At 32.5% G+C, this 14432-nt stretch overlaps 1 protein-coding gene across 1 annotated transcript in view; it reads left to right on the top strand.

Annotated features, from left to right (window-relative positions):
- Window positions 1–1945: 1945 nt before the first annotated feature.
- Window positions 1946–14432, top strand: part of LOC113387075 (frizzled-2-like) — a gene marked incomplete at its 5' end in the record, with an annotated part of 34357 nt that continues 21870 nt past the window's right edge. Inside the window, 4 exon segments of the mRNA XM_026624831.1 lie at window positions 1946–2012; window positions 4111–5378; window positions 10508–10652; window positions 12415–12591. Coding sequence (XP_026480616.1) covers window positions 1946–2012; window positions 4111–5378; window positions 10508–10652; window positions 12415–12515 — 1581 coding nt within the window.

Here is a 14432-nt window from a genome sequence, read left to right as displayed (position 1 = left end):
GCCATTTGGCGGTAAAAATGATCATTAGAATATGCACATCAAATTATCAGATACTTTATAGAGATTTTAACAGTAAGTATACATTTTGTTAACATTCCTAAGGGTTCCGTACCAATGCTATTGCGTTAGACAGCGACGCGGCGCTTACGCGCTTTATATTTTGTCCCTATACAGTTAAAGCAGTACGATTGCTTTGAAAAAAAGTTCAGAACTTCCACAATATGTCAAAATAAAGAAAAAAATCTTTTTTTACAAAAAAAAAAAAAAATTAAAAAAAATTTTTTTTTTTAATTTTTTTTTTTCAAAACAAAAGTTATTTTTGTCCAATTTATAGTTTCTCAAAAATCTTATTTTTCCAAAGTAATTTTTTTTCAAACTGTTAATTGTTTTTAAAAAAAATAATAATTTTAGGTACGGCAAGTACCAGCAATTTGCCTTAAGGCACAACGCCTTAATTGCCTTAAGACAGAATTCCACTTACAGCTAGTCCTTAAAGAGTTTGTAGCTCTTTGGTTTTTCTATAGACTGAGTGACAGAATTGAAACAGTCTTCCTTCTCGTCATCATCGTTGTTACTCGCATTGCTCCCTCCGCCACTTAAACTATCTCTGTCATTCGAATTTTTCGCTGCTTCTTGCCATAAGGCATCTTCTACCTTTTTTTCCGTGCATTTTCTTACTGCATTCCTCTCTACTGCTGTCATACGTTTCCAGCCACATTAACCGAAACTTTGGGTGAAATGCCGCGGCAAGTTGGCACCGTTCATCATTCAGGAGTAGTCCAAATCTTTTCTCTATGCCGTTTAATAAGGCATTGGCTAAAGCTGTGCCGTGCGGTAAATAGTAGGCATTGGATTAACGATTAACGGACTTCTCGCATTTTAACGGAAGTTAACGTGTCCGTTAACATTTTTAAAAGTTAACTTAAAAGTTAATCCGTTAATCAAAATGTTAACTTCGTTAATTAACGATTAACGGATTAACGAGTTAATGCCCAGCTATGTATATATATATATATATATATATATATATATATATATATATATATATGAGTAAGTTCTTCAAGAGCATACATCAAACAAAACATACTTTTATTTGATGTATGCCCTTGAAGAACTTACTCATATTTCTCAACATCAAAATTAACTACTTTAACATATATATATATATATATATATATTATATATATATATATATATAATATATATTATAATATTGTATGTCTGTCATTTGAATATAACGGCCAAGAGTGTCTATCCTGACGTGTATGTGCTCTATGGTGTGTCATATGTACAGTGTCTGATCCCTTACGGAACAGAAGTATGTATCTGTGTGCGAGTCGGAGTCTGGCGGTAACTTGGGTGTTGAACAGTTCGGCGTTGTGTTAATTTTGGTGGATTATTAAATGTATTTGTATGAAGTAAAAGGTGTTTTATTAATTAATTAATGCTAGAATAAAGCTAGCTTAAAATATATATATATATATATATATATATATATATATAATTAGATTTTTTTTTCGACGTTAATACATATCTTGAATAATGATTTTCAGACAGTCATCGAAATAAAAGAAACAAATAAATACAAAATATTTATTTAAAACATACGTTTCGATACGGATTGTGTGTCATCATTCAGCAATTCTTTGTTAACAGTATCTAAAAAATATTTACAAAGATTTTTTAAAAATTAAATTAAATTTTATATTTGAAATAATTAAAAGATATACATACCACACCAGGAAAAATAATTTTACGAATTATATTTTGATGAAGAATTTTTGATGTACAAGTCTATCTTGCGTTTTCCTGAATTTAATTTATGTTTTTTATTAGGAGTGTCTGCGAAAGGGCAAGAATCGGTTGCGCCCCCTTGATGCAACAGTACGGTTTCAAGTGGCCCGAAAGGATGGCTTGCGAGAGGCTTCCAGTTTTAGGCGACCCTAACAACCTTTGTATGGACAAACCCATGCAAACCGGAGGAAGCTCCGGGGGCTCCTCTAATGACAGAGGTAAGAGTAATTGATAATTCTAGGTTGTTTTATTTATTTATTTATTTTACAAGCCATCACAATTATTTATTTATCTTACAAGCAATTCTTTATACATTTTACAATTTATTTTTTTAATAATATCATAACTAGTGGTGTATGGAATCGTGCCTTAAGGCAAATTGCTGGAACTTCCCGTACCGTAATGAAATATTCGAGAAATTTTAAACGTTAATAATAAATACTGTAAGGTTAATTATTTTTGCTATCTTGTTTCTTATATCTGATTATGAGCAAATCAAATGTAGATCATAAATCAATTTATCTCCAGAACATTAACAATTGTCCATCATTTCATTTCGAATTCAATTTCAACAAAATAGTTTAGTTGCCTAATTTATACAAAATTGAAAAAGTGCTCCCGTACAGTCACAGTCTAAACGCATTTGCAAACAATTCTGTGCGACATTTTCACTTGTACTGTGCTTAGCTTGGCGGCATTTATAAGAACTAAAATGATTGTTGTTAAATTGAGGAGGCTACATTTTAATATATCTTGTTTTATACTTTTGGACCGGTTCGATTTTTATTTATTTGTTTATAACTTCTAAACAAATTGTCCGATTATTTTGCAATATCCAGCTAATTTATAGCCAATTAAATAATCTACAACTTTTATTAATAACAAAATTTTGTATCTCTTATCTTTTTACCCAAAATTTGTAATAGAACAGGTTGTTGTTAAATTTTGGAGGTTGCATCAGTATATCTTGCTTCATACTTTTGGATCAGCTCGATTTTTATTTATTTGTTTATAACTTCTAAACGAAACGTCCCACCATTTTGCAATATTCAACAAATTTATAGCCAATTAAATTATCTACAACTTTTGTTAAGAACAAAAATTGGTATCTCTTGTCCTTTTATCAATAAATTACGTTTAAAAAGGTAGTTGCTAAATTTTGGAGGTTACATCATACTAATGTATCTTACTCTGTCACTCTACACTATCAGATATAAGTCGCTCTCTTTCGCACTAGTGTTTTATATATCTCCCTCATTTTCTCACTAAATACTGTTGTCTCTTTTACGCATCAAAACAGACTCTATATCACATCGCGACTCAAGAAGTTTTACTTCATAAATAAAATTCTATTTCACTAATTTATACATCGCCAACCTAAGAAGTTCTTCTTCAAAATTTAAATTTTATTTTACTTATTTATTTACGATAAAATTCTTACATTTTCAACCTAAGAAGTTTTACTTCAGAAATGAAATGTCAAGATGTTTTACTTAAAAAAAAAAAAATTTCACTATTATTTATTTGCGATAAAATTTGTTCATTTGCTAACCTAAAAAGTTTTACTTACAAAATAATTTTTTTATTTATTTACCTAAAATTTATCAAAAATATTTATTTTATTTATTTACCTAAGAAGTTTTACTTCAAAAATATTTTTTAACTTCCCGTAGGGTAGTTATAGTAAAGGGCCGAAAATCGAAAATGAAAATTTTAGCATTTCTCGACGTTTCGAAGGTTTCTGAACATTTTTAAGGGGCATACCTCAAAAACTAAATGGATGTGTGTAGTAATTTAAAAAATTACCCAGGCTAAGCATAGTCTAAGCGCCATCCTGGTACAAATGTTTACCCAAGTGCGTTTAGACTGTTTATGTAATGGAGCACTTTTCCAATTTTGTGAGAAAACACTATTGAAAAATGTGAAAATGACGCCAAGCTAAGCACAGTCCAAGTAAAAATGTTGCACAGAATTATTTGCAAATGCGTTTAGACTGTGACTATATAGGAGCACTTTTTCAATTTTGTGTAAATTAATTGGCAACTATTTTTTTTTTTGAACTTTGATTCGAAATGAAATGACAATTGTTAATGTTCTGGAGATAAATTGATTTATTTATAGCAAAAATAATGAAAGTTACAGTATTTGTAATAATACATTTGAAAACGTTTAAAATTTCTTGAATATTTCATTACGGTACGGGAAGTTCTAGCAATTTGCCTTAAGGCACGATGCCATACACCACTAGTTATTATTATTATAATAATAATAATTATTATTATTAAGTACTTTTACAATATAACTATTTTCCCGCAGGACGTGGCGGTTCATCCTCCTCCAACCCATCCTCCTCCGGAGGCGGCGGCGGTCGCAAATCCTCCTCCTCCGGAGGTCAGTCGACTTCCTCCGGTTTGCCCCGCTGCAAGCCCGGTCAGAATCAAAAAAACTGTCGAGGGGGGTCGGCGACAGGCCCCCAAGGCGCAGGGCCGGACTACGCAGGAAGGGACTGCACGTGCAAATGTCGCCATCCTCTAATTCAACTAAACCCTCACCACCAGCACCAGAATCAGCCAGGACAACATCACAACTTCTATCAGCAGCAGGGGGGATATCTGTATCATCAGTCGATGACTTACCAGAAATTAAACCAGCACGCAAGTCTGATAAATCAGCAGCAAAACGAAAGAGGAAGAACAAGGCCGGGGGTGATCGGCAGCAACGCAAGCGTAATAAGCACAAATGCAGGCCCGTTAGATAATTGTCAGAGCCCGTGCAGGGGACCTTTCTTTACTGACCAGGAATTAGATTTTGCGGGGCTTTGGATCAGTCTTTGGTCGGGGTTGTGTTGTGTGAGCACCCTGGCGACTTTGATCACTTTTGTGATAGATACACAGAGATTTAAGTACCCTGAACGCCCAATAGTATACCTATCGTTTTGTTATTTTATGGTGTCAATAGGATACTTGACGCGGTTGGTTTCGGGTAAAGAAGCCATCGCTTGCGATGGCGACTCTGTTAAATACTCAACATCCGGACCAGACACATGCACAGTCGTATTTTTACTAGTCTACTTCTTCGGAATGGCCAGTTCTGTATGGTGGGTCATCCTAACCTTCACCTGGTTCCTAGCAGCTGGTCTAAAATGGGGCAACGAAGCCATAGCTTCATACGCAGCCTACTTCCATTTAGCAGCCTGGGTTATCCCAACCATCAAATCAGTGGCAGTCATCATGTCATCTGCAATCGACGGTGACCCAATTGCCGGCATTTGCTACACAGGCAATCTAAACGCTGATAACCTCAAAATCTTCGTTTTGATACCACTTTTCGCCTATTTGTTGCTCGGAACTTTATTCTTGTTGTGTGGTTTTGTGTCATTGTTCAGGATCAGGAAAGTTATTAAAAGGCAAGGTGGAAGTGGAGCAGGTTTGAAAGCTGATAAATTGGAGAAGTTGATGATCAGGATTGGGATTTTTAGTGTTTTGTATACTGTTCCTGCGAGCATTGTTCTTGGTTGTCATATTTATGAGAGCTCGCAGCAGACTGCGTGGTTGTCGGCGTTGGCTTGTCCTTGTGAACCACAGGTGAGATAAAAATCATCATCATAATTTATTTATTTATTTTACAAGCTGTCGGTATACTAATATTATAACTTGTGGTGTATGGCATCGTGCCTTAAGGCAAATTGCTGGAACTTCTCGTACTGTAATGAAATATTCGAGAAGTTTTAAACGTTTTCTAATATATTTTTACAAATACTGTAACTTTCATTACTTTTGCTATCTTGTTTGTTATATCTGATTATGAGCAAAACAAATGTAGATCATAAATCAATTTATCTCCAGGAACATTAACAATCGTCATTTCATTTCTAACAAAATTAAAAAAAAAATAGTTGCCTAATAATTTACACAAAATTGAAAAAGTGCTACCACATAGTCACAGTCTAAACGCATTTGCAAATAATTCTGTGCGACTTATACTGTGCTTAGCTTGGCGGCATTTTCACATTTTTCTTTCAATAGTTTTCACAAAATTGGAAAAGTGCTCATAAACAGTCTAAACGCACTTGGTTAAACTTTTGTACTAGGGTGGCGCTTAGACTGTGCTTAGTCTGGGTAATTTTTTGAATTTTTAATCCAAAATTACAAAAATATTTTATGGAAAATAAAAAAAAGGGACTCTACTGACGAGCAAATTAAAATGTTGGCAGAAAAAGGGACTTTACTGATGAGCATATTCAAATGTCAATACAATAGAGACTTTACTGACGAAAATATTAAAAAAAGGGACTCTACTAAAAAGCAAATTAAAGTGTCAATAAAATAAAGGAACTCTACTGATGAGCAAATTTAAAATGTCATTACAAAAAGGGATTCTACCGACGAGTATATTAGAAAAGGAATTCTACTGACGAGCGTATTAAAATATCAATGCACAAAACAACTTTACTGACGAGCAAATTAATATTTAAGTACAAGAAGGGACTCTACTGACGAGCAAATTTAAAACTTCAGTACAAAAAGGGACTCTACTGATGGGCAATTGAAAATGTCAATAGAAATGGAAACTCTACTGACGTACAAATTAAAATATCAATAGCAAAAAGGGACTCTACTGACGAGAAAATTAAAATTTCAATACTTTTGCAAATGATTCTGTGCGACATTTTCACTTATACTATGCTTGGCTTGGCGGGATTTTCACATTTTTCAATAGTTTGGTTTGGTTTCACAAAATTGGAAAAATGCACCAGTACATAAACAGTCTAAACGCACTCGCGTAAACATATGTACCAGAGTGGCGCTTAGACTGTGCTTAGCTTGGGTAATTTTTTGAATTTTTAATCCAAAATTACAAAAATATTTTTTGAAAAAAAAAAATTAGAAACAAATTTTTTTTTCCAAAAGCAATTGTTTTGTTTAAACAAGCAGAAAGTTTTTTAGATCATTCAAATCGGTTGCTTAGTTCACTCAAAAACTGCAATTTTTTGCACATTTAGCTCTATATCTTCGAAATGGCGGGACCTGCCTTTGCCAAAAACTAATAATCACTTCTCATCATTACAAACTGAATGTTTTTTGAATGATTCAAATCGAATGTTCCGTGCGCTCGAAAACGTAGACAAGTACTGTTTGTGCGCATCGAAAAATATTTATACAGTGGGAAAATAGAACAACCCTTGATGAGATTAAATAGCTTTTTGAAGTAAAACAATTATATGTATTTTTAGAATTAAAAAATTGACCAAATAATTGAAGTAATGTGTTAGGGTTGCACAAACCTTAATGAAAATAAATTGTTTTTCTAAATAACATTTAATCATTTTCATATACAAAACTAAATCTGAACTAAAATTATGTAAAATAAAGGTCAAATTAAAATTAAAGGAAAAATATAAGTGGGCAACCCTTGACTGTAACTTTCATTATTTTTGCTATCTTGTTATATCTGAGCAAATCAAATAAAACATTAACAATCGTCATTTCATTTCTAACAAAATTTAAAAAAAAAAATTGCCTAATAATTTGCACAAAATTGAAAAAGTGCTCCCATATAGTGACAGTCTATTGGGCATTTGCAAATAATTCTGTGCGACATTTTCACTTATACTGTGCTTAGCTTGGCGGCATTTTCACATTTTTCTTTCAATAGTTTTCACAAAATTGGAAAAGTGTCGAGTCTAAACGCACTCGGGTAAACATTTGTACCAGAATGGCGCTTAGACTGTGCTTAGTCTGGGTAATTTTTTAAATTTTTTATACAAAAAAAATTATAAAAATGGAAAATTATGGAAATTATGGAAAAAAGTAATAATTTTTTATCCTCAAAAGCAATTGTTTTGTCAATACAAGCAGAAAGTTTTTTAGATCATTCAAATCGGACGCTTGGTTCACTCAAAAACTGCCATTTTTTGCACATTTTACTCTGCATCTTCGAAATGGCAGGACCTGCTTTTGCCAAAAACTAATCACCTCTTCTCCCAGTCATTACAAATTGAATATTTTTTTAACCATTCAAATCGATTGATTCGTGCGCGCGAAAACGTGGACGAAAAAATACGGACATACAAAACACACACATACATCCATTTTTTTCTAAGGTATGCCAACTTGTTCAGAAACCACTAAAACGTGAAAATATGCAAAAATTTTGATTTTCGATTTTTTTGTCCATTACTATAACTACCCTACGGGAAGTTAATACCAGCCGTTTGTATATACCTATTTCTACCAATACCAGCCAAAATGACTGCTCTCTAAGAAAACATACTTATCGTGTTTTTAAGTTGAACAAAACTAATTACAGCTGTTAAATAACAAAATATATTAATTTTTAATAGTTTTTACAGTACTTTAGCACAATACTCAATAAAAGTGTCCGGCAGCACCCACTTGCTTGCGCGTAAAATTACAGCTACCGACGTGTTTTTAACTTCCCGTAGGGTAAGTTATAGTAATCGTCCAAAAATCGAAATCAAAAATTTTTACATTTCTCGACGTTTTGAAGGTTTCTGAACATTTTGGCATACCTCAGAAAAAATGGATGTGGGTGTGTGTGTGTGTGTGTGTGTGTGTGGTGGTGTGTGTTTTGTATGTCCGCTTTTTTTCGTCCACGTTTTCGGGCGCACGGATCAACCGATTTGAATGGTTTAAAAAACATTCGATTCCTATCGATAGGGAGATGTGCTGATTAGTTTTTGGCAAAGGCAGGTCCAGCCGTTACGGAGATATGGAGCAAAGAGTGCAAATAATAGAAAGCGAGTTTTTGAGAGAACGGATCAACCGATTTGAATGGTTTAAAAAACATTCGATTCCTATTGATAGGGAGATGTGCTGATTAGTTTTTGGCAAAGGTAGGCCCAGAGGTTTCGGAGATACCGAGCTAAATTTAAAAAAAATGGCTGTTTTTGAGAGAACTAAGCGTCCGATTTAAATGATTCAAAGAACTTTCTGCTTTTTTCAACAAAACAATTGATTTTGGAAAAAAAAATTTTTGTTTCTAATTTTTTTTCAAAAATTTTTTTTTGTAATTTTGGACTAAAAATTCAAAAAATCACCCAAGCTAAGCACAGTCTAAGCGCCACTCTGGTAGAAATGTTTACGCAAGTGCGTTTAGACTGTTTGTGTACTGGAGCACTTTTTCAATTTTGTGAAAATTATTGAAAAATGTGAAAATGCCGCCAAGCTGAGCACAGTATAAGTGAAAATGTCGCAAAGAATTATTTGCAAATGCGTTTAGACTGTGACTATGCGGGAGCACTTTTTCAATTTTGTGTAAATTTGGCAACTATTTTTTTTGGAATTTGATTCGAAATGAAATGACGATTGTTAATGTTCTGGAGATGATAAATTGATTTATTTATAATTAACTTTCCGTAGGGTAAGTAATCGCAAAAAAATCGAAAATGAAAATTTTTATATATCTTCACGTTTCAGAGGTTTCTGAATATGTTGGCATACCTTGGAGAAAATTGATGTATGTGTGTGTGTGGTGTGTGCGTCCATGTGTGTGTGTTCGGATACAAATTTTCGTCGACGATTTCGGGAACACGGATGAAGCAATTTGAATAATTCAAAAAACATTCGATTCGTATTGATAAGGAGACGTGCTGATTAGTTTTTGTCAAAGGCAGGTCTAGCCATTCCGAAGATATGGGGCAAAAAGGGCCAAAAACGGTAACTCAGTTTTTAAGAGAACGGAGCGTCCGATTGGAATAATTCAAAAAACATTTTACTTGTATTAACAGGATGAAGATTTGATCAAATTTTCATGAAGATAGGTCTAGCGGTTTCGGAGATCTAGTAAAAAAACTAAAAAAAATAACATTTGGCGGTCAACAATAATCATTAGACATTACACATATGCATATCAAATTATCAAATATTTTATTGAGATTTTAACAATAAGTATAAGTTTTGTTACATTCCTATGGGTTCCGTACCAATGTTTTTCCGTTAGACAGCGACGCGGCGCTTACGCGCTTTATTTTTGTCTGTTAGGCAGTACGATTGCTTTGAAAAAAAGTTCAGATCTTCCAAAATATGTCAAAATGAAGATAACATTTTTTCCAAAAAAAAATTTTTACAAAAAAAATTGTTTAAAAATTTTTTTAAAAAAAAATTTTTTTTTTCAAAAAAAGTAATTTTTTGTCCAATTTAAAATTTCTAAAAAATCTTATTTTTTCGAAGTAAAATTTTTTCAAAAATGTTAATCGTTTTTAAAAAATAATAATTTTTGGCACGGGAAGTTCCAGCAATTTGCCTTAAGGCACGATGCCTTAATTGCCTTAAGACAGAATTCCACTTACAGCTAGTTAGATTTTAATTTCAATGCCATATGAATAATTATAAAAATAATATCGGTTATTTTATTTATACCCTTCATGGTATATGTTTCAAGAATTTTCATTACTACAAATTCGCTTAGAGAGAGGGGTTGATTCATCGTCTTTCGCTAAATAAGGGCAACCATTTACCATATGAATTTTATGTAAACTTATAGTTTCTTTGGCATTTACTGGCTAGATATGCTTCTGGCTTTTATTGGAAAATGTTATTCAACCATAGTGATATATGATCTCCCGGTTTGAAGCAATTTTTGCTATTTTCTATAATTTGTTCCAAACCCGGGTTTTTTTTCTATAAATTTGGCCTTATTAATGTGTCTGAATCATAACATAACATTGTTTGAGCAATTATTTTTGTACCAGGTTCGTCCTTTGTACTCGGTCATCATGCTGAAGTACTTTATGCTCCTTGCCGTTGGCATAACCAGTGGTGTATGGATTTGGAGTGGAAAGACTGCCGAAGCCTGGAGGATGTTTTGGAGACGACTTTGTTCTGGAAGCTCAGGAGGTAAAAATCAAACTTCAATGATAAGAGTATACTAGTTCATTACTCATTTCATTTCGAATTTAATTTAAAAAAAAATAGTTGCCTAATTTACACAAAATTCGAAAAAGTGCTCCCGTATAATCACAGTCTAAACGCATTTGCAAATAATTCCGTGCGACATTTTCACTTATACTGTGCTTAGCTTGGCGGCATTTTCACATTTTTCAATAGTTTTCACAAATTTCACCACAAAATTGGAAAAGTGTTCTAATACATAAACAATCTAAACGCACTTGGCTAAACATTTGTACCAGAGTGGCGCTTAGACTGTGCTTAATCTTGGTCTTTTTTTTGAATTTTTTGAATTTTTAATCCAAAATTACAAAAATATTTTATGGAAAATAAAAAAAGATGTAATAATTTTTTATTCCCAAAAGCAATTGTTTTGTCAAAACAAGCAGAAAGTTTTTTAGAACATTCAAATCTTTTTTCAAATTTTTACACATTTTAGCTCTGTACCTTCGAAATGGCGGGACCTGTCTTTGCCAAATTTCCCGGGTCCAAATTCCATTTGTTAGTCAGTGGAGTTTCTTTTCTCTTAAAGTTTCTTAAAACTTCTTTGTCATTTTACAAATCTTCAGGTTGCTCGTCAGTAGAGTCCCTTTTACCTAATATTTTCATTTGCTCATCAGTAGAGTCCCTTTTTTCTCTTTGTATTTTTATTTGCTCGTCAGTAGAGTCCTTTTTTCTAATAATTTCTTTATGCTTGGCAGTAAAGATTCTTTTTCTTACAATATTTTCAATTTGCTCGTCAGTAGAGTCCCTTTTTCTTCCAAAATGTTTTAAGCAAAATTTTGCTTGTCAGTAGAGTCCTTTTTCCTAATATTTTTATTTGCTCGTCAGTAGAGTTCTTCTCCGAATCATTACAAATTGAATGTTTTTTAGATCATTCAAATCCGATGCTTTGTGCTCTCAAAAAATGTTCAGAAACCTTCAAAACGTCGAGAAATGCAAAAATTTTCATTTTTAATTTTCGGCCCATTACTATAACCACCCTACGGGAAGTTAATAAGATTTTTTTTAAAAGAAATGGAACTCTAACGATCATTTACCACTTTTTAAAAAAGAATTGAAAATGGATAGAAGGGACTCTACTGACGATCAAACTGAAATTGGAATAAATTGGACAATCTGGTGGCCGTTGCAACTAAATTAAAATAAAGAGAAAAGACTCTACTGACGATCAAACACAGTTTAAACGAAAATTAAGAACACTACTGACGGAATCAAACGCAATTTGAAGTGTAAAATGAACTCTACTGACGAGCAAATTTAATCGTTGATACAATTTCATTGACTGACCATTCAATTTCAAAAAAATATAAAATAAGACCGATGAGCAAATTCAGAAGAAAGGACTCTACTGACGAGGAAACTTAAAAAAAAGATTACTGACAAACCATTATGGTTTAAAGAGAAAAAAGGAACTTCACTAATAAGCAAAAAAAATTATATTAATACCAATTGTTATTTCATAGGGATTTGTTTTGTGTCAACATGAACTGGTTGCAAGTTGCAACTTCCAAATATGTGTAAATAATCGACAGAAATAAACAGAAAATTCGAAAAACAGCGTTTTGTTATGGTATGCCTTAAAAATGTTCAGAAATCTTCAAAACGTCGAGAAATGCAAAATTTTTCATTTTCGATTTTCGACCCATTACTATAACTACCTTAAGGGAAGTTAATAACTTGCCTTCTAAAACTAATTTGTTATTACCAGGTCGAACCGGTATGGGTGGTGCAATGGGTGCAGCCATGGGCGGTACTTTGGATCCTCATCGAGGAGGGGCTGAACAGCTCTCATCAAACAAGGACCCCTGACCTCCGGAGTCATGGGTTACCACCAGGCCGTATATGGTAACACATTGCCGGCTGGAGGTGTGACATCACTTGGCAGGTTAGTATATAACAAATTTAAGAAGTGGTTTGTATGATATCGTGCCTTAAAGCAAATTGCTGGAACTTCAGTAGTCAGTAGAGTTCTTTTTTATCTTCTCTGATCTGCTAATTGATTTGCTTGTCAGTAGAGTCCATTCTTTCTCTCTAAGTTGATTTTTAATTTTATTTAATCGTCAGTAGAGTCCTTTTTTATTTTCTAGATCCAAATTTAAATTTGCTCGTCAGTAGTTTTCTTTTTTATATTCTAGATCTAAATTTAAGTTTGCTCGTCAGTAGAGTCCTTTTTTATTTTCTAGATCCAAATTTAAATTTGCTCGTCAGTAGAGTCCTTTTTCATCATCTAATTAGATATTTAGTTCACTGGTTAGTAGAGTCCTTTTTATCGCCTAAATTGATTTTCAATTGACTCGTCAGTAGAGTCCTTTTGTTATTTTTTAAATTAATATTTAATTTGCTTGCCAGTAGAGTCCTTTTTATATGTTCCAAGTTGATATTTAATTTACTCGTCAGTAGAGTCCTTTTGTTATCTACTAGGTTGTAAATTTTCTCGTCAATAGAGTCCTTTTTTTACTTCTAGGTTGACTTTGATTTGCTCGTCAGTAGAGTCCTTTTTTTATTCTTTAGATCTATATTTAAGTTTACTCGTCAGTAGAGTCCTTTTTTATTTTTTTAAGCAAATAATTAATTTGGTCGTCATTAGAGTCTCATTTTCGATTTTCGGCCCATTACAATAACTTACCCTACGGGAAGTTAAAAAGGGACTCTACTGTCCCTATAAAATTCAATATAAATCTAGAACAAAGGACTATACTGACGAGCAAATTTAAATTTAAACCTCAAATAAAAAAGGGACTCTACTGACGAGTAAGTTTAAATTTAGATCTAGAAAATAAAAAAGGACTCTACTGACAAGCAAAATTAAATTTAAACCTTAAATATAAAAAAGGGACTCTACTGATGAGCAAACTTGAATTTAGATCTAGAAAATAAAAAAGAACTCTACTGACGAGCAAATTTAAATTTAGATCTAGAAAATAAAAAAGGGACTCTACTGACGAGCAAAATTAAATTTAAACCTCAAATATAAAAAAGGACTCTACTGACGAGCAAAATTAAATTTAAACCTCAAATATAAAAAAGGACTCTACTGACGAGCAAACTTGAATTTAGATCTAAAAAATAAAAGGGACTCTACTGACGAACAAATTAAATTAGATACTTAAAATATAAAAAAGGGACTCTACTGACGAGCAAAATTAAATTTAGATCTAGAAAATAAAAAAGGGACTCTACTGACGAACAAATTAATTAGATACTTAAAATATAAAAAGGACTCTACTGACGAGCAAATTTAAATTTAAACCTCAAATATAAAAAAGGGACTCTACTGACGAGCAAATTTAAATTTAAACCTCAAATATAAAAAAGGGACTCTACTGACGAGCAAAATTAAATTTAGATCTAGAAAATAAAAAGGGACTCTACTGACGAACAAATTAATTAGATACTTAAAATATAAAAAAGGGACTCTACTGACGAGCAAATTTAAATTTAAACCTCAAATATAAAAAAGGGACTCTACTGACGAGCAAATTTAAATTTAACCTCAAATATAAAAAAGGGACTCTACTGACGAGCAAATTTAAATTTAGATCTAGAAATAAAAAAAGGGACTCTACTGACGAACAAATTGATTAGTTGCTTAAAATATAAAAAGGGACTCTACTGACGAGCAAAATTAAATTTGAACCTCAAATATAAAAAAGGACTCTACTGACGAGCAAAATTAAATTTTGATCCTCTAATATAAAAAAGGGACTCTACTGACGAACAAATTAA

The sequence above is a fragment of the Ctenocephalides felis genome, unplaced genomic scaffold (genome assembly GCF_003426905.1).
Source record: "Ctenocephalides felis isolate EL2017-DRISC unplaced genomic scaffold, ASM342690v1 CF-g0.4_SCAFFOLD_03571, whole genome shotgun sequence".
NCBI lineage: Eukaryota > Metazoa > Arthropoda > Insecta > Siphonaptera > Pulicidae > Ctenocephalides > Ctenocephalides felis.
The sequence above is the reverse complement of the archived record's forward strand: the minus strand, read 5'-3'. Positions and strand labels throughout refer to the sequence as shown.